This window comes from Hemitrygon akajei, chromosome 4 (assembly GCF_048418815.1).
Source record: "Hemitrygon akajei chromosome 4, sHemAka1.3, whole genome shotgun sequence".
Classification (NCBI taxonomy): domain Eukaryota; kingdom Metazoa; phylum Chordata; class Chondrichthyes; order Myliobatiformes; family Dasyatidae; genus Hemitrygon; species Hemitrygon akajei.
Window position 1 is genome coordinate 165,135,310 of NC_133127.1, and position 21,980 is coordinate 165,157,289.

Here is a 21,980-nt window from a genome sequence, read left to right on the forward strand (position 1 = left end):
CATTTTAATCAATGCAGAACATCAAGAAATAAAGCAACAGCTGTTTCAGGCTTTGTTTTTAATTAATTTTCTTTCATGTATTAATGACTTTTGGAAATTAAGAGATCCACAGTATACATTATGATTCAATTGCTCAAGTCAATCATTTTACTAATGTTCACGACTTTAAACAGAAAACGAGTTGAGAGTTTGGATTTGGAACTTTCAATTCACAAGTGTGTAACAGTAAGGGGATACTGAGAAATAATAGGAGCTTCAGGCAATTCATTTCTGGAAAATGAATACTTTGCCACAGGTAACTATTAAGATTGAAATGATCATGCTCTTTGAAGAAAAATTGAAAATTTTAAAAACATGGAGAAATAACATTACAGAGAGCACAGTTGTGTAATTAGCTTGGTTTACTTTAGAATTATAGCCACAGATACATTACCTGTACATTGTGCAACACCACGTCCTAATTAGCTCAGATTTTTTGTTTTCTTGTTTGAAAAGTAAGCACGTATACATGTAGCATAATCAAAATTGAGTCAGCACAGGGCACGGTACAAGCTTGTTTAAATTAAATAATTAACCACACGGCCTCTTGCAACCACCAGCACATCACAGATGGGCACAAAGGCCTTTCCTTTACTAGCACTGTCAATACAGAGAGGTTCCTATCACAAGTCACGGAAGTACAAACACAGGCATTGAAGATTAATATACAATTGGTGGAGGTCTATGAATGGTGGAAATAGGCAAAAGTTCAGAGAACATTGGGTGTGAGAGCAACTACTCTAAGTTTACCTGCCAGAAAATCTGTGTGTTAGATTTTGCTGCCAAATAATGCTGAAACAAGCTTTAATTGTCGGCCTGCTTCTATGTGCATGCAAGCAATGCGTGCTTAATGAATTATTTACAAGTGGCACCAAAACATCATTGCATCTCATTTTACATTACTGCACAGTGCCTGGTGACCTCCACGTCACACTTATCATGGATATGAAAAACACAGGCCAGGGTTAGAGGCCCCATGATTCCTGAACAAAAGGACCTGATCAGATTTTTGATCATTTCTATCTTAATAGCTACCTGTGGTAAATGCTCTGTGTAGTTTGCAAAAAATACTGCACTGCATGAAAAAATACCCAGACCCTCTTTCAAATGCTGTATTTAGCACAGCACACCAGAGGGATCAGAATGCCTAAATTCCATTGTGCTTGTTATATCTAATCTAGGATGCAAGAGGTCTACCTTGGTGAGGAGGATCCTTTCTTAATCAGGTTCAGGTGGAAGAGGGAAGGTGCAAGACAGACAGCAAGGTTCATGGCAGTCATTTGATTTTCTGTTACGGAAGTCACGTCACTAAGGAAACAAAGCAGTGTTTGCAGGACCTCACGATTTTCATCTGACATCAGCATGCTGGCTGCCTGCACTGCCTGCAAACGTTGCTCTTTGGGTACGTCTGTAAATCAAGAGGCCAAAGGTCATTGATAGAGAACACTTAAAAATATGAAATTACCACCTACGTTACAGCACACTTATAAAAGCACAGAGATTAATGGATTGCCTCAATCTTGCTAAGTCTGGAGTTCATGAAGCGATTACATTAAATTGTTGGACAGGTTTTGCAGCCAGAGTTTGATTATTTACAAATCCCCTGCTACCTCTACAATGGCTGCAAGTCTGTTATCTCCCCGATGCACTAATAAAAAGCCTTTGTAATTAGTATCTGATATTACGTGATAGTACATTCTTCAGTTTTGGAAGATCAGGATGAAGTAGTACAAAGGGGTTTGCTGACTGGCATTCAGTGGGTGGAGGCAGAGATAATGATGTAAAATTTCACCACACTGTTCAAGAGAAGTGACCACTTGAGCAACTCTCAGTAAAAATTAACACACTTCAGAGTATTCAAAAGGAATCAGTAAGTTACAATTTAATAAACACATCCTGATCTCCAAAAGGGTGAATACTGTAATTCTGCAAATTATTATTCCCCTCGCTTGTGCACTCACAATGGTTAACTTTGATTCTTGACTAGTTTATCATTTCACTGTCTGAATTCCTATTTCTGTGCAGGGCAATGGAGAGAGTAGGCTGGGAGGAAGAGTACATCAAAATGATATGCTAGGTCAACACCCCATCCCTTCACTTCTCCCTTCTTCTCTGCATTTTCTGCTTATATATTTTCTGCTATTTCATCTCATCATCCTTTGTGAGAGCACATTTATCTAACCATCATTTTCTTTTCTCGGTTTCCAAGTATCTCTTATTTTTTGCTCCACTGACAGTAATAGGTAGTGATTACCGGCATTGTCTGTAGTCTTGACCATTAGGTGAAGATTAGGATCTTAGATAAGCACATCGCATCTTTTTTCTCTTACAGCACATAAGAGGCCATTAGGCCCTTCAAGAGCCCCACTTTCCCACTTATACTGTCACCTATTTCTCTGTTGCATATCCAGCAACTCTCCCTTAATATTTTCCTGCCCCCCAACCTATCCTCTGTGAAAATTACAGAAGCCATTTAACCTTTCAACACAATAGAAAGCATCCAAGGAAAACCCACCCAGTCACAGGGAAAACATGCAAACTTCGCCTGAAGTCAGGATGAACCAGGCTGTTGGTTCTATGCAGAAGGATCAGCAACTGCTCATATGGAATATAAACACATGAATCAAACATGGCAAGTGACCTGTAAATGTCCAGTACATTCAGTGTAATTTCCATCAATTCCCAGATTGAAGTTAAAATCATCAACATTTAACATGTACAATTGGTATATCTCAACCCAGTCATTTGGAAGAAATCTTTACAAAAGTCACTTTCACCCTTTTTTTGTATTAGAATAGAAATAGAAACAGATTTATTCCAAATCCATTTGATTTAGTCTTTGTGAAAAGTTTTCAAATCAGCTTACACATTCTAGTGCACAATAGGATGTTTTATTTCTTTATCATCGTTAATTATTCTATTCCTCATCAAATACATTGGTCTCATTACAAAAGATTAAACAATATTTAAGCTCCAATCATTAGATGAAGGCAATAAATATTGATTAGCTATCACAATCACAATGCACGATGGTTACTTGGGTGCTTACATTGATAGATATGAAGAAAGGTTTCTCCCAGCTTGCTGGTCAGGAGAGGATCAGGAAGATCCCGAAAGAACTGCTTCAGCATATCTGCTACATCATATGGGCACTGATCTTCATAACTAACATTATCTGGAGAAGCCTCATTCATCTGTCGAAGTGCCTGAATTCGAGATTTGGCTCCAGACTTCCTAAAGAGACCCACCTAGAAGGACATGAACACATGAGAATGCAGGTAATGAAAAATTCCTGCTGAATCTCTGTGAAACATAAGTTATAAAGAAATACAAATTCATGTTATTAATTATGAAATCCATATAGAATATTATGAAATTTCACATTCTCCATCTAATGGATCTGTTCTCTGGAAATTCAAAAATACCTCAAAGTTAGAAAAGTGTAAAACATTTGTGTAAATTGAGAAGTTTGAAACAGCAACAATGGAATTATGTTACCACAAATAAATAAATTCTGTTATATGACAAAATACATAAATATTGCCAGTTTTCAAAATTAAAAATTCTCTTCATTTTAATAACAGAACACTTCTCCTTTGGTCACCAACTATGCAGCCTCTCCCTGCTGAGGATAAAGAGCTCATTATGGATGTGGACCAACATAGCTTTGAGCAATCCAGCTAGCCAACTAAACTGAACTTTGGTTCTTCAGTCATTTTAATGTTTTGGGATGTGAAGAAGGCCAGCATTTGAAACCCTTGAGAAAGTGGTAGTGAGCCAACTTCTTGAACTGTTACAGTCCTTCCAGTAAGGATGTTTCATGTTTCACTGGTGCTGTTGGATACAAATTCCAGGATTTAGATCCAGCAATGATATGGTCACTGATGTCAAGAAAGCGCATGACATGGAAGGTAACCTGCAGTGGTGTTGTTCCCTTGAATCTGTTGTCCTTGTTCACCTTGGCAAAGGTTATAGGTTTTGGAGGAGCAATAAGGAAGCTGAACAGGAAGCTCAGAGACCTCGGCCTTGACCCTGCCTTGTGCAGCTGGATCCTGGACTTTATCAGATCGCCAGCAGGTGGTAAGAGTGGGCTCCCTCACCTCCACCCCTCTGACTCTCAACACAGGAGACCCTCACGGCTGTGTACTAAATCCCCTCCTTTACTCCCTGCATACTCATGACTGTGTCGCCACCCACAGCTCTAATCTGCTAATTAAATTTGCTGATGAATCTACATTGATTGGCCTAATCTCAAACAAAATGAGGTGGCCTACAGTGAAGAAGTAATCTTCCTGACACATTGGTGTCAAGAAAACAACCTCTCCCTCGATGTTGCAAAAACAAAGGAGCTGGTTGTGGATTTCAATAGGAATGTCCATTCCTCCTGTATGGACAGCCCCTACTGACATCAATGGATCTGGGGTTGAGGGAGTAAACCATAAGATAAGATATAGGAGCAGAATTAGCCCATTAAGCCCATCGAGTCCACTGCCATTTCATCATGACTGATCCATATTCCTCTCAGCCCCAGTCTCCTGCCTTCTCCCTGTATCCCTTCATGCCTTGACCTATCAAGAATCTATCAACCTCTGCCTTAAATATACGTAAAGACTTGGCCTCCACAGCCAATGTGGCAATAAATCCCACAGATTCACCACTCAGGCTAAAGAGATTCTTTCTCATCTTTGTCCTAAATGGATGCCCCTTCATCCGAGGCTATGTCCTCAGGTCCTAGACTCTCCCACAATAAGAAACATCCTCTCCATATCCACTCTATCAAGGCCTTTCATAATTCCATAGGTTTTAATTCAGTCAGACCGCATTCTTCTGAATTCCCATGAATAAAGGCCCAGAGTCAGCAAACGCTCTTCATATGACAAGCCATTCAAACCTGGAATTATTTTCATGAACCTGCTTTGAACCCTCTCCAGTTTCTAAATGTCCTTTCTGAGATAAAGGGCCCCAAACTGCTCACAATACAAGTTCAAACAGCTTCAAGTTCCTTGGCCTCCACAACACCGAGGATCTCACTTGGTCTGTACACACCAGCTGTGTGGCTTTCACCTCAGTTGGTTGAGTAAGTTTGGTATGGGCCTCCAAATCCTAAGAACTTTCTATGGGGGTGCAATTGAGAGCATCACTGCCTGGTATAGGAATTGTATTTCCCTCAATTGCAGGACCAGAGTCACCCAAACCACAATCTATTCCAGCTGCTACCATCTGGGAAACAGTACTGCAGCATAAAAGCCAGGACCAACAGGCTCTGGGACAGCTTCTTCCACCAGGCCACCAGACTGATTAACTTATGCTGATTTGGTTTAGTTCTATGTTACATTGACTGTTCTATTTACTATAAATTACTATAATTGCACATTAAACATTTAGACAGAGACATAACATAAATATTTTACTCTTCATGTATGTGAAGGATGTATGAAATAAAGTTAATTCAACTTAGCTTAAGTGAGTAACTGCAGCATATTTTGTACATGGTGTTTTTTGGTAGAATAAAGAGAGTTCAGGATAGTGAACTGAGTGCTAACTAAGCAGTTTGCTTTCTCTTGGATGGTGATGAAACCTCTTGGCATTTATTGGAGCAGTATTCTTCCAGGTAACTGAAGAACACTCCTACCTTGCGCTTTGAAAATACAGAAATGTCCTGAAGTGTCAGCTGGTGAGTCAGTCACTGCTATATAGCCCACCAACTTTTTAAATCACAGATTATATGTGGCTGGTCCAGATGAGTTTCTGGTCAGTGTTGAACCCCAGAATGTTGATGGTGATGGTGATGCTCCTGAGCATCAGGCTAGGCTGTCGGTCCAAATGACGCACTGGTGTCAGGGACAGTACTCAAACCTTAACTCCAGAGTGCAGCTCTTTAGATAACATTCAAACCAATCTGCGGTCGAGTGCAACCTAAAAAGTGTATAAGATGATGAGAGGCATTGATCGTGTGGAGAGTCAGAGGCATTTTTTCCCAGGGCTGAAATGGCTTACACGAGAGGGCACAGTTTTAAGGTGCTTGGAAGTAGGTGCAGAGAAGATGTCAGTGGTAAGTTTTTTTTAAAACGCAGAGAATGGTGAGTGCGTGGAATGGGCTGCCGGCGACAGTGGTGGAGGTGGATATGATAAGAGTCTTTTAAGAGACTTGTGGATAGGTACATGGAGCTTAGAAAAATAAAGAGGGCTATGGGTAACCCTATGTAATTTCTAAAGTAAGTATACGTTCAGCACAGCATTGTGGGGCATTGCTGAGAAGGTAATTGGTAAAGTAAGTGTCACTTGACAACAATATTGCCAATACATTCCATCAGTAGCATTACTGGTCTTCATAAAATATTAAATACTTCAACTGAAAATGACCATGGATATGAGACTTCCACAATGCACAATGTTCAAAGCAAACTGAATTTTTAAAAGCATCAGAATATTATGTAGAGAAAAAAGTTATACAGCACTCAAATTATACAGAAAAAGTTATATAGTCAACCATCTACACTAACATTTGCCCATATTAGGACAGTGATGAGAACAGCACACAATAGATCAGGTGCTGTCCAACCAGTCCCACCTCTTATATTCTATGCCTGAACCTATGAATGCAAACATGCCATACACCTTCATCACTGTCAACACTTTCAGAAAACTACTGTTATGATACCAGCCCCCTCCTTTGTGAGAATTGCAAGAGCCCTAGAAAAGGGGGGGTCAATGACCCAAAAGAGAGAGAGAGAGACAGGCTGAATGGACACAGGAAATGGAAAGACATTCCACTGGGACAAAAGCTGGTGACTGTGGCATTGTTCTCAGGAGACACCTGGGAACTGCAGACGTGCCAACTCGCAGGGACATTGTAAAGCCCTCGGGCAAAGTGGGCTGGTTGAGAGAGAGATTGCACCACCTGCAACCTGATTGACACCTGAGATCCCGTGAGGCAGTATAAAGAAGGGTCTGAAAGAGGACGACCCTCAGACGCACCAAGGAGACACCAAGAAGCACGATAACGCTTCCCGTGGGAACGGGAAGCCATTTTGAAATAAGCCACGTGCGTTAAATTCCGACTGCGGGGTTTGTGGCTGGAACCAACGGAAGATCGCTTTTAACTAACAACGGGGAAGATCGCTCCCCTGATTACACGGATGTAAACGGCAAGTTTTTCCGTTTTATCTCTCTCTCTCTCCAACACGTGAAACCGAAAGCCTGCAGACTTCAGAGTGACTCTTTATATTTCCAATTGGACTCAGTATTATATACCCTAGACAACGAAAGAGCCTATTTCTGATTGATTATGGTTACACCGGTGTTTTAGATTGAGTTTTGACGATTTGAATGTTTTGTATTAACCATACGTTTGTGCCCTTATTGAATAAAACGTTTGAAAATAGTAGCATCCGACTCAGCTGATCCATCTATCTTTGCTGGTAAGTTACCTGGTTACGGGGTTTTCGTAACACTACAAACATGAACCCCAAAGTCAATCTGTTCTTCAACATTCCCTAGCATCCTTCCATTTATTATGTACATCCTACCACTATTTGATTTCCAAAATGCATCACCTCACACTTATCAAGTTTAGATTCTATCTTCTAAAGCTTCACTCAACTTTGCATCTGAATCATATTCTGTTGTAGCTTTAGGCAATCTTCCTCACTATCTACATAAGCACCAATTTTCATGTCATCTGAAAATCAGCTGATCATCTCTCCTACATTCACATTTATCTTTTTAATACATATCATAAACAGTCTTGGTTGTAGCATCAATCCCTGCGATAGACTACTGGTCGCAGATTTCCAATGAGAAAAACAACCTTTGCCTCCCGTCACTAAGCCAGCTTTGGATCCAATTAGCCAGCCAGCCTTTGGTCACATGTATCTTAATCCTCTGCACTAGCCCACCGTGCAGCACCTTATCAAAGTCAAGAAAGATGATGTCTACTGTGCTGCCTACATCAATCTTCTTAGCTAATTCAAGTTCTTGTATCATGCATAAGTGGGCCACTGGGTCTGATTTATCTGACAATATTGGCTTTACAAACCATCCTTTGAGTCATCTAAAGAGAATATTACATTTAATGTTCAACATATTTAGCACAGATACTTCTAAAGGATATGTCTAAAATCTCAATCTTTTGATCTTTAAACGTTTTCCAATTACTCATTGCTAAATGCTCTTTTAGATAAACTAACATTCACATGTACGCATTGTCAAAGTTTCACTGTTATTTTAATTCCAAACTGGAGGAAAAATTTGAACTACCTTTACAATTATTAGTAAAATATGTGAAAATTTACATTTGAATAAAAATCAGCTCCTTTAAAGTTATAAATTACAATGTACAAACCAGTGAAATGTGACAATTAATTAAAATCACCCTTGTCATTGATAAAAGGACTATGATCTACCGTAGATTCCGGATTTTAAGCCGCTACTTTTTTCCCACATTTTGAACAGCTTTGAACTTTGCGGCCAATAATCCGAAGCGGCTAATGCATCGTTTTTTTCATGCCGCCTCGTAAACATTTTGCCTCGTAACAGTAGACCAATAAAATTGATGAGTAGTTCACAGAGGTCCAATGAAATTGTACGATAAATCAAGCGCACTTTCACAATTAAATTATTGTAAATCAGTCATTTGTACTCACCCTCATCAACATGGAAAACACTCGAAGCATTGTGCTACCTACCCTACTTAGTTTAAACTATATTTGTTTTCTGTACTACATCGCGGGATGCTATGACGACACACCCGGTTTCGCGGTGTCTTGTGGGAAAATGCCGTTTGCGATGAAACGGAAAGGAGGGGGGGAGCGCATTACGCGAGGGGCTTTGGATCTGAGCGAACTCTGCTTTTAAATGCCGTTTGCGATGAAACGGAAAGGAGGGGGGGAGCGCATTACGCGAGCGGCTTTGGATCTGAGCGAACTCTGCTTTTAAATGCCGTTTGCGATGAAACGGAAAGGAGGGGGGAGCGCATTACGCGAGCGGCTTTGGATCTGAGCGAACTCTGCTTTTAAATGCCGTTTGCGATGAAACGGAAAGGAGGGGGGGAGCGCATTACGCGAGCGGCTTTGGATCTGAGCGAACTCTGCTTTTAAATGCCGTTTGCGATGAAACGGAAAGGAGGGGGGAGCGCATTACGCGAGCGGCTTTGGATCTGAGCGAACTCTGCTTTTAAGTTAAAGGTATCAATAACTTTTCCTGGTAGGCTGCAATATATATATTTTTTACCAGTCGTTAGGAGATATTGGAATGTTGTTCAGTAAAGAAGTATACGCAACGTATATTTAAAAGTAGCCGCGTACGGGCACGGTTCGAAAAAAAGCATTTGCAATATGTATTTGTTTTTGTTACCATATGGATTTAATTAAAAGTTAAAAAAATCCTCACGTGTAATATCTTTCTGTGTAAATATCTCATATTACAACGTGGGACACCTGCGGCCGAAAATCCGGTGCGGCCTAAAATCCGGTGCGGCCTTTACATTTAAAAAAATGATTTTATTTCTAAAATTAGAGCCAGCGGCTTAAAATCAGGTGCGCTCTGTAGTCCGGAATCTACGGTAATTTGTTTCATTGTATTAGGTCATGTACCTGATCTAGACATTGGCTTCTGAGATAGCGCATAGCTTGCTGAATGCTCTGAGGGAGAGGTTGTCCCGTTCTCTGTACATGAACTATCAAAGGCACACCAAAGACGTTCTTGTCCTTGTAGTCAGGCACTTTCACCCTCTTCATAAATTTTGGCACAGACCTGCAAGAAACCATTGCATATTATTTGACAAGGAGAGCGTGACTGCCCTAACTACTAACGCGACATCCTTTACAGTGCAAGGTTCACACAAAAAAGACACAATGCACAACTTCGAAGTTGTTTTTAAATCCAACGTCAAACTAAGCCACTTCCATTAAGTATAATGAACACACAATTTCATTTTGTTTAACACATTTCCTAGCCAACTGTGGTCGTCAAGGATACCTAAAATACTTAGTAAGTGCTTAATTCAGAAGTGCACTGTGTGTAAAATTCCTTACTAATTCAGCATCAGATTGTTATTACCAATCACGAAACACTTATCAGACTGCACATTCATGGAAACAAGAATGTTGTAAAAAAAAATTCCAAAATAAAGAGAGTAACAAAACAGTTGATTGATAAATATGTGCCAGACCATATTGTGCTGGCACAAATCCATAGCACAAATGGTTGCTCACATATAAACAGGAACAGGACTTCAGCCCTTCAGCCTGGTTGTTCCATTCAATTAAATCAAGCCTGATCTGCATCTTAATTCTATTCTCCTTCTTTCTGTAACTTCAATTCCCTCACCTACATAAAAAAATCTCTAATTCCCAGTTTGCTAAGGATGGAGTTGCAGATTTTCACAATGTGCAAAGAAATGCTTACTTCCTGGCACCACATCTGAACTGCCTAGCTTTATGCCCTCACCACCATACATAAATATTCTATAACTCTTGAAATCTAGCAATAGTCATTAACAAGTTGGGTCACTATGACCTTAAAAAGCCTTAGCACATGGTTAATGTGGCAACAGTATGTTTAAAAAGCATGTTGGAAATCTAAGAAACATTGTGTGCACATGGTTAGTTCAATTTAGGGAATCCACCGCAACGCTAAACATGTTCCAAGTCCAGGATAAAGTTAAAATATAGTTAGAATTCAACACAATCACCATCATTAGAATTCCCATGCCCTAATAAGCATCAAAGTTTCTTTATTGTTTTAAGTGATTTTTTTCAAAATAAAAAGGGACATTTATTGATTCCTGCAATGTTATCAACTTTGTTATATGTGCCAGATGGTCAATGTACTGTTGAAATGCCATTTAATATCTCTTCAGTAATTACTACAATTTTGCATTAGAAATTAGACAGATGAATAACTAATGCTTCTTATCTGGAATACACTCCAAATATCAAAGCTGGACCCAGATGCTCATCAATCTATTCTTTCTGATACTGTCAGATTTCACACACACGTTCTGAAAAGAGTGTCAGCAGGAAGAGAAAGTAATTGCTGCATGCTTCGTAGTTTCTGTGCATCATTTGCCCAGAAGATTAAAGTACAATTTCCCAAAGCAGCTGTATGCACATGATGCTACTGATCACAACTAACAATCAGTTTTCAAATATAGATGATATTTGCCCAGGCTCTACTCCACAACTGAACTTTAAACACAATCCCCTTATTTCTAAGATCAGAGTTACTATCCCAGATATGACTAATAAATAGTTTCCAATTAGTTTAACTTTTATTACTTCTTTCTTTTCCTTTCACTTTATGAAGATCTTTCTGTAGGATAGGTGTACTGTGAAATTAATTTTGATTGTTTTAATTCCATTCATTCAGGTACAAATATCCACCACCAAACTAAGCACTCAGACAAATACAGACTAATCTCAGGAGCACACTTTTGCACTCTCCTGTGCACAATGTGGCACAGAATTTAGACTTCAGACCATACGATATTGAGGAGAGGCCAAGGCTGCAGCTGAAAACCTACGCCAGACAACAGATGAAAATCAAAAAACTGCAGATGCTGAAAATCTGAATAAAATTTAATTTTCCTCTCCTCCCCCAGCCAAGATCACTTCCTCTGCTGTTTCTTACCAGGTCCAGCCATGTTTGTTAGACATGGAATACTTCTCCATTATAGCAGTGAGGCGAAGGAGGGAGAACTTCTGTAGTAGATTGAGCTGAGCTGCTGACTGGTTGCTGATCTGCAGCGAAGCTAAGCTGAAGCTAAGTCGATGCGAGATCTGAAAACTGTGCCATCGCAACTTTTGACGCCTGTGAAAAATATTAAACCAGACAATGTGTGAGATTCAGAAACTGGATTGAATTGAAAAGTCTAATTATTAACTATAAAAGCAGCAACTTAGGAATGATTAAAGAAATATTATTTTGGCATGGCATCTAGAGTAGAACTCTTAATATGGCACTGAAACATCTGGTTCTGCGAAGATTAACAGGTGGTAGCACATTCTGCAACACTGGAATGTCTATTACTTCCAAGAGAAAATCTGCAGATGCTGGAAATCCAAGCAACACACACAAAATGCTGGAGAAACTCAGCAGGTCAGGCAGCATCTATGGAAATGAGTAAACAGTCGATGTTTTGGGCCAAGACCCTTTAGCAGGACTGGAGAAAAAAAGATGAGAGGTAGAGTTAAAAGGTGAGGGTGGAGGGGAGGGAGAAACACAAGGTGATAGGTGAAACCAGGAGGGATGAAGTAAATAGCTAGGAAGTTGATTAGTGAAAGAGATTGAGGGCTGGAGAAGGGGAAATCTAATAGGAGAGGACAGAATGCCATGGAAGAAAGAAAAGGGTGGAGGAGCACCAGAGGGAAGCGATGGGCAGGCAAGGAGATAAGGTGAGAGAGGGAAAAGGTCATGGAGAGACACATTAGAGTGGGAATGGGAGGTGAAATTAAAATGGGTGACCACTGTAAGACCTCGCTTTTTCTGACAGAGTGTAGTTGAACCAGCACATAATTCTCCACAACTTCTGCCATCTCCAACAGGATCCCACCACCAGGCACTTCTTTCCTTCCCCTCCACTTTCTGCTTTAGGCAGGGATTGTTCCCTGGGCAACTCCTTTGTCCATTCTTCCCTCCCCACTGACATTCCTCCTGGCACATCTTTGCAAGCAGAACAAGTGTTACACCTGCCCCTATACCTCCTCCCTCACTTACCACTCAGGACCACAAACAGTCCTTCCAGGTGAGGTGGCACTTCATTTGAGAGTCTGTTGGGGTCACCTACTGTATACAATGCTCCCAGTATGGCCTCCTGTATATCAATCAGACCTGACGTAGATTGGGAAACTGCTTCGCTAAGCAACTATGCTCGGTCCACCAGAAGAAGCAGGTTCTCCCAGTGGCAGCCCATTTTAATTCCACTTCCCATTCCGATATGTCAACATCGAATCAATATGCCCTCCTCTACTGCCATGATGAGGCCACACTTAGGTTGGAGAACCAACACCTTGTAATCTGTCTGGGTATCCTCTAACCTGATGGTATGAACATTGTTTTCTCGAACTTCTGGTAATGGCCCCCTCCCATGCTCATCATCTCCCTCTGGTGCTTCTCCCGCCTTTTCTTTCCTCCATGGCCCTCTGTCCTCTCCCAATAGACGCCGCCTTCTCCAGCCCTATATCTCTTTCACCAATCAACTTCCCAGCTCCTTTTTTCAACCTTCCCCCTCCCAGTTTCATCTATCACCTTGTGTTTCTCCCTGCCCTCCCCACTCCCACCTTTTAACTCTACTCCTCATCTTTTTTTCTCCAGACCTGCTTAAGGGTGTTGGCCTGAAACATCAACTGTACTCTTTTCCATAGATGCTGCCTGGCCTGCTGAATTCCTCCAGCATTTTGTGAATGCCTATTACTTTTTGCTTTCTGTGTGTTCTTGGTCCTGATACAATCCAACATCACTTCCAAAGTAATCAGGTACACTGACACAGAAGTGAGGTGTTCACCTTGAATTCTGTTTCATAGCTTGAATTGGAAAGAAGAATATATCTGCAACAACAGCCAAGCTGAGGGTGCAAGTTTAACAATGTACAAAATTTAGAAGACAACACTCTCCAATAAATCAATAAAAGAAATATGGTGATTTAATTCATTGTGAGGAACAAGCTGGTAAATCAGGAGCATGTATTAGTTTTTATAAATTATTCCCCTTCAAATACAAAATATAGCATCTGAAGATAAATGTCTACGTGCACCTTTCACTCATGCTGGTTCTGGATGTCTCCTTGACAGAAATTCTGCACTCTCCAAATATCAACCTGGCAAGAGAATAGTTTGTAAAAGTTAACACAAAGAAACTCAGCAAATCAGGCAGCATCTACCAAGAGGAATAAACAGTCCACGATTTGGGTTGATATTGTCATATACTCTTCACTAAGACTTATTTTTCACTTGTTCACTCTTTAGGCCAATCTTGAAGAAGGATCTCTGCCCAAATGCTGACTGTTTATTCCCCTCCACAGATGCTGCCCGACTTGCTGACCTCCAACATTCTGTGCATGTTGTTCAAGATTTCCAACATCAGCAGAATCTGTGTATATACTTGTCACTTCTGGTCAAGGTTTCAGTTACCTACAGCATCATCTACTCCTTTCAATTTAACGGTTTTATTTCTGAACATATGTCATGTTCCTCAGAAGTGTAATAAAAAAACATAAAAATTGTGGAATACTAAACTTTAATTACCTGGGTATTTTAAACAAACTAGTAAAGAATTTTATTAATAATTTGATTTATTTTATTGAAATAAGTTTCATTGAATACAACAAGAATTGAATTTATTTTTGCCTACTTATATGTAAATCATTCATAAATAGAGTCTACTCCTGTGATTGTGTCTGCTTCCTGTTGAAATTCTACCTTTCAGCAAATTAGAAACTGGACCAGATATTTTCTAGTATAACACACCCACCAGTTCACTTCTTCCTATTTTGTGCTTGTGACAAAGTCATGAATAATTCACAAAGAAATCAGGAGTTCATAATGCTGAAAGTAGTGAACCATGCACTAATTAAAGTAACCCGTCCCTGGGGACATCACAAGAAAAGCGCCCTCTGTCATTTCCATTAAAAAATTGTTAGTTTGCCTCCCTGAACTGGTAACTTTACCCCACAGTATCTTTAATCTGTAGACGTCACACTGCAGCTACTAAGTTTGCAGGGACTTAGAACAATCTCCGATCACAGGACACTACTAGACCATAGTGGTCTATTTGATGGTGAATGGCTCTCTCTCAGGAAAATGGTGCCGTCAACCAACCAGAACCACCATTTGCAGAGACCATGAGCCTCATTCTCCCTGGAGACAGAGATCTTTTTAAGTGCATTGAGCCACTTCTCATGGATTAATGAGCAAAAGCTGCAACAGCTGCCCTATCTAGAAAGCAATTTTAATGTTTCTTAAAGGGAAGCAAGCAAAGTTAACAATTTCCCAAAATAAGAATGTCTCAACATTGCAATTTCTTACGACTTGATTATGACAGTAGCACCACACCTGGAGCACCAAGTACAACTACAATCCAATTTCTGAGCACTGGTGTTCTGTTATGCCAATTGCAGTGGAGTTTGGTTAATTGGGACACACTAGGACCAGTACATTTTGACCCAATTAGCCAAAGTTTCATGGAAATAGTTAAAAAGATACTTTAAAAAGACAAACTGGGTAACAACTATGTATTTAAATGAAATACAGTGCAAATTAGAACACTTTGACAAGCTTCTATAGATGTATGGTGGAGAGTATATCGACTAGCTGCATCACACCCTGGTATGGAAATACTAATGCCCTTGCATGGAAAATTTTAGAAAAAGTATTGGATATGGCCCAATTCATCAAAGGTGAAGACCTCTCAACCGTTGAGCATATCTACATGAAATGCTGATGCAGGAAAGTAGCATCCACCATCAGGGACCCCACCATCCAGGACAAGCTCTCTTCTCGCTGCTGCCATCAGGAAGGTGACACAGGAGCTTCAGAATTCCCCACCAGGTTCAGGAACAGCTACTACCACTCAACCATCAGGTTGTTGAACCAGAGGGGATAAATTCACTCAGCTTTACTTGCACCATCATTGAACAGTTTCCACAAACTTATAGACTCACTTTCAAGGATTCTTCATCTCCCTCTTCAATACTATTATTACGATTATTGGACTTATTGAGCATGCCCGCAAGAAAATGAATCTCAGGGTTGTATATAGCAATACATTTACTTTGAACTACTACAGTACTACAAGACTGCATTAGTTCACAATAGTTATCCACAGAGGAATTCATCCAGTGTATACTGATATGTTCTTTTGATTGATTGTACATAAATTAGCAAAATCAATGCAGACACCTAGTGCAGATAATCGACTGTTTTCATAAAATGCTTTCAACATTTGCACCCTCCAAATCTTCATTTTCATTGTAACATTGAAGATAATTGTTGATGCCTTCAAAAAGGTATCTGCATAGTTCTTAACTTGTTGAAATAGTAAATAGTTTTGTTTTCAATCTTAGCCGTTCCTGGCATCTCCAAGCCTGAATGCTTGAAACCACAGTGAGCAAGGCAGTTCAGAATTGCCTTGCTGCTGATTTCTCACCAAAGGTCTCTGACAAAAATTACTGCTTTCTGAAGAAACACGTGCAACTGATGCACTAAGCACAGTTTCTAATGGCCACACATGCTTACGACTGACGCTAGTTAGAAACTGTTTGCCAACCATAACCTGCCCCAATTAAGCAGCATAGAGGCCCAAATAAACAAAGGGAATCCCAGCTATTATCTCAATTAATTTTTATTCTTCAAGAGATGTCCCAAATAAGTGGTGCCTTGATTAACTGAAGGCCTAAGTAACCAGAATCAACTGTATAGACATCTTACTACAAAATAAAAACTATAACTTAAACTCAATAAGTGCAACATAATTTTTACACCCCACACAATTTAATTCCCTATTGAAGATAAGTATTTGAGGCAACACCAGCAATCCTGACTCCATGGATTTCTTCTCCCATTGTATTTGGTTCAAATGAAACCTAGTACTTTAAGGGACTGAATTTGATTCTAATGTCACAAATGAAGCACTGTGGAGATGAAGCAATCAATTATTACCTTTATTGATGTTTTAATAAAATGCTTAACTAAACCCATATGATTCTACCATCATTCCTGCAGGTCAAAATTAACCAAATGAAAATAGAGTTTCAGCCTTTTAAACTCCAATTCCTAGGAGACACACTCCAATTCTCAGTCCCAATAAAGAAAGTCCATCAATACTAACTCAAATAGACTGAGAATCATTAGCTGCATCACATTCTACTCCCTGGTCCATCCAGCAGTCTGAATCATTTTGATGAGCTTCAAGCGAATGTAACATGGGCACAGTTACCATTTTGAAGCAGGGATTAAGTGAATATTTCAGGGAACAATGGAGACAACCCCACTCTTGTTTCAGCCAGAGCTACTTTCCTGTGAATTCTACAACGCCAATAAACTAATTGACACATACACTCCACTGGGACTTATTTTCCATTTGTTCACTTTTTAGGCCAGTATAAATAAACATCGTTTGGTTACCTGGTGGGTCTGGTTAAAGATGCACCTACTCCAGAATCCCTGCGATCTCTCATTCCCACTGCTTCAGACTCGTTGAGGGAATGCCCATCACGTTCAAGGTCACTGGGAGTAATCTGACCATCCGACATAGAGTGTCTTTCAAAGTCATGCATCAAGTGATTACATGGGTTGAACTGTCGCTCGCAGACCGAGAGTTCATCATCCTGTATTTCAGGCAAAACATTTTTTGACCAATGGTCCACAATCTGTTGTAGTCCATTCACATGCTGTAAAATATCATCCAAGTGGGGAAAAATATCTTCCTTTTCCAAGTCCATTAAATCCCCAGTACTGGCATATAAATGGGACCCAGGCACATTGTCATAAATACTAATTCTGCTTCCCCTAGGGTGACAATTCTTGGATTTGCTGCACTTCTGTTTTCCTAGAGAGATGCTCCCAGTCCGCCAATTTACAGGGCTGCATTTGTCAGAAGGAGAAAGACTTTCAATGGAAAGTGCCTTTGGAAAGGTTCCTGGTTTGTGATCCTTTGGAATGTGAACAACAAGGTTTTCCTGGGAACAAAATTCATTCCTACGATTTTGATCAGCCACTTGCTTCATTGTTGTCCCTGAGAGGATGTCCACATCCTCGAGATACATGCCACTCCGCTTGCTGGCAAAGCGTCTCTTCCTTGATTTTAAGCATGGTGTACTTACTGTACTGCCACTGTTTTCTGAGTGGCTATCACTACTAGACTGAGTAGATGAAGAAAATCCACTCTTGGTTGAGTCCTTTGCTAAACTATTAAGATTTTCATTGACTATATCCACACAATGCATTGTCCTCAGTGACTCTGGCTCCTGTTGTAATATTGGTGAACTAATAACCAAAGCACCAGTTCGCATAGAACCCTTTAACTTATGAGAAGCTCTTGGTCTTAATGTTTCCATACGCTTAAAGAGATTCCTTGCCTTCACCCTTGCATTCTTCTCAGTTTTCACATTAAAGCTGCAGTTCGTGAGGTCTTTCGCAGTCTGTGGGAAAGAGATGGAGTCTGGCATTACTGTGGTTTCAACAGAGGTCCGTACAGAACTTTCTGGGTGTTCTGCAGTTGCACTGTTTGTTTCGACAGTTCTACCAGCCAAGCTCCTGTTGTCACTTCCCCCACTGCTTTCACTGTGAATGGAGGATACCTCTGGTTCACTAAGATCTGTAAGCACGCTCTCACTGCTAGTTGTATTTTTTAGTTTCATGCTTCCTGTAGATATCCGGCCATCTTGCCTAGGAAACAGTACATCGACATCACCTAGTCTTGACCATCTCTTGCTACTTCTCTGAAAGGTCCATTTGTCACTGATTGCACACAAGTCTTCTTCATCGGAGTCTTCACTCTGAAATATTAATGCAAATTATCAATTATGTTTTTCCATCAATCAAACGAATAAGATTTTGCAAGATAAGCATATTCTCTGAGGTCTGCTCAGTTGTTGTGCATACAGGAAACCAAGATTTAAAAAAAAGTCTTATGAAACACAAGAATGAACAAATTAATAACGATTAAAGACAGAACTTTTTATGTCCTTGCACCGTACTGCTGCTGCAAAACAAGTCAGTGATAGGAAACCTGATTCTGATTCAACTTGCATAAAGATGCAGTATAAAGATTACATTACTCAACCTCATCAATAATGGCTCTCTCCTTTACAACAGATTTGACAGGCACGATTTCCACTTAAGGAAACCATGCTGACTTTCCTCATCATATGACTTGAAGTACCCTGAAACCTCATCCTTTCCCAACCATTGAAGTCAGGCTAACTGGGCTATAATTTCCTTTCTTCTGCCTCTCTCCTTTCTATAAGAGTGGGAGGAATATTGCAATTTACCAGCCCCGTAGAACCATTCCAGAATCTGGTGATTCTTGAAAGATCGTTACTGAAGCCTCCACAATCTCTTCAGCCACCTTTTTCAGAAGCCTGGGGTGTGATCCATCTGATCCAAGGTGACTTATTTACATTCTCAAGCACCTTCTCCTTAGTAATAACAATAACATTCACTTCTGGCCCCGACACTCTCAGATTTTTGGCATTCTGCTCAGTGAAGACTGATGCAATATTATTATGGAGTTTGACACCATTTCTTTGGCCCCATTACTACCTTTCCAGCATGATTTTCCAGCGTTCCAATAACCACTCTCAGCTCTCTTTTATTCTTTATATATCTGAAAAAACTTCTGGCATCCTCTTGATATCTTTGATTAGCTTAACTTCATATGTCATCTTCTCTCTCCTTACAGTTTCTTTAGCTGCCTTCTGTTGGTTTTTAAAAGCTTCTCACTAAATTTTGCTCTATTATATGCCCTCTCTTTCACTTTTATGCCAGCTTTGACTTCCTTTACCTCATCCTCCCTTTAGAATGCTTCTTCATCTTTGGGATGTATCTATGCTGTGTCTTCCAAACTGCCCTCAGAAACTCCAGCCATTGCTCTTCTGCCATCATCCTTGCTGGTGACCCTTTCAATCAACTTTGGCCAGCTCCTCTCTCACACCTCATATATTACTCCACTGTAATACTGATATATCTGACTTTATCTTCTCTGTCTCAAACTGCAGGATGAATTCAATCATACTATGATCATTGCTTCCTAAGGTCTCCTTTACCTTAAGCTCCCTAATCAAATCTGATTCATTACACAACACTGAATCCATATTTGCATTTCTTCCAGTGAACTCAACCTCAAGCTGCTCTAAAAAGCCATATTGCAGGCATTCTAATTCCCTCTCTTGGGATCCAACAATTACGTGATTTTCCCAATCAACCTGCTTATTGAAATCCCTGTGATTTTTGTAACATTGCTCTTATTACAAGCCTTTCCTATTTCCTATTAAAATTTATATCCCACATCCTGGCTACTGTTGGAGGCATCAGTGATTTTCTACCCTTGCAGTTTCGTAACTTTAACAAGGACTCTACACCTTCCGATCATATGTCCCCTTTTTCTAAGGATTGGATTTCATTTTTTACCAACAGAGTCACCCTACCTCCTCTACCTACCTGCCCATCCTTTCAATAAAAGGTGTTCCTTGGATGTTAAGCTCCCAACTATGATCTTCTTTCAGCCACATCTCAGTGATTGCCATAACATCATACTTGCCAATCACCATCTGTGCTACAAGATCAACTACCTTATTCAAATTTAACACCTTCATCGCCCTTTTCAATTTTGTCCCCATGTTACACTTCACTTTATCTCACTGACTGCAATTTTGCCCTATTATCTGTCTGTCCATCCTTACAGTCTCATTGCATACTGTATCAACTGCCTTATCATCAGTCCTATCACTCCGGTTCCCATCCCTCTGCCAACATAGTTTAAACCTTCCCCAATAGCTCCAGCAAACCTGTCCGCAAGGATATTGGTCCTCCTCGGGTTCACATATGACCTGCACGAAAAGGACGGGTTACACCTCTCCCAGAAGAGATCCCAATAATCCAGAAATCTAGAACTCTGCCCCCTGCACAATGTCCTCAGCCACTCATTCACTTGTACTATCATCCCATTCCTACCCTTTATAGTATGTGTTACTGGGAGTAATCCAAAGATTACTACCTTGGAGGTCCTGTTCTTCAGCCTTTTCCCTAACTCCCTATACTCACTGCGCAGGACCACTTCACCCTTTCTACCTATATCATTGGTGCCAATGTGGCCTATGACCTCTGATTGCTTACCTTCCCTCTTGAGAATCTTCTGCAGCTGCTGAGACATCCTGGACCCTAGTACCTGGGAGGCAACACACGATTCTGTCTTCTCTTTTGCGGTCACAGAATCCGCTGCCAATCCCCCATCACTTACTATTCGCCTGACTTCACCCTTCCCTGCTGAGCCTCAGTGCTGGCCACATGGGAACCCTGTACTGACTAGTTACTCCACTTACCTCTTCTTCTACTTTCTGAAGCCTGCACCCTGGATGTGATCACCTCAATAAGAGACTCATCTATGAAGTTTTTCAACCCCTGAATGGTCCAGATCCAGTTACTGACCTTGTCCATCAGGGCTGAAAGTGGGTGTACTTCCTGCAGATGTAGTCATCAGGGAGACTGTTAAGTACTGTAATCTGAAATCCCATATCTTGGAGGAACATTTCCAAGCCTGAACTACCATTCTGCCCTCACTTGTTATGCCTCAAACATAAGTACTAACCTGCGCCTGTTCTCACCCAAGTCTGCTGAGTCAAAGCCTAACCACTCTAACACCCTCCACTCATACAATGGCCACTCTGCTCAAGCCCTGCTTCATTTTATTGGCCCTCGCTAATTAATCCTAATTGCTATTAACTCAAGCAATTTCCCGCTCGCAGACAAGTCCCAACAAGACCCATTCGCCTTTTAAAATTGGCGAGCAAACTCCACAAGGAACCGTCTCCAACTCACTGCACGATCTCCCACTCCAAAGAATATTATATGGGATGCATTAGTATCTATCTTCAGAGTTTAAATTTAATGTCTTCAGTTTTGTTTCCTTTTGAAAGATAACTTTACTTCCTGATAATACTATCACAATAGATCCCCCAATTTTTCTTTCATCCAATTGCCTATCTAAGAGTCTCTTAAATGCCTCTAACGTAACTGCTTCTATGTCAACCTGTTCCATATATGCACCAAAAAACTACCCCTGACATCCCCTATACTTTCCTCCAATCACCTGAAAATTATGCCCTCTTATATTAGTCTTTGCCTGCCTGTGAAAACGGTTAAGGCTGCCCGCTCTACCTATGCCTCTTATCATGTTATACACGTCAAGTCCCCTTTCATCCTCCTTTGCTCCATCATCATAAGACA

General features: G+C 40.5%; 1 protein-coding gene across 7 annotated transcripts in view; it reads right to left on the reverse strand.

Moving 5' to 3' along the window:
• stard13b (StAR related lipid transfer domain containing 13b) overlaps positions 1 to 21,980 on the reverse strand; it is a 426,906-nt gene that overhangs the window by 15,254 nt on the left and 389,672 nt on the right. For all 7 annotated transcript variants that reach the window (XM_073043870.1, XM_073043873.1, XM_073043872.1 and 4 more), the window contains 5 exons: positions 17,160 to 18,532; positions 11,671 to 11,850; positions 9,633 to 9,792; positions 3,089 to 3,287; positions 1,237 to 1,447 (listed from right to left, as the gene is read on the reverse strand). In XM_073043870.1, the coding sequence (XP_072899971.1) occupies positions 1,237 to 1,447; positions 3,089 to 3,287; positions 9,633 to 9,792; positions 11,671 to 11,850; positions 17,160 to 18,532 (2,123 nt within the window). The remainder of the gene's footprint in view (positions 1 to 1,236; positions 1,448 to 3,088; positions 3,288 to 9,632; positions 9,793 to 11,670; positions 11,851 to 17,159; positions 18,533 to 21,980) is intronic.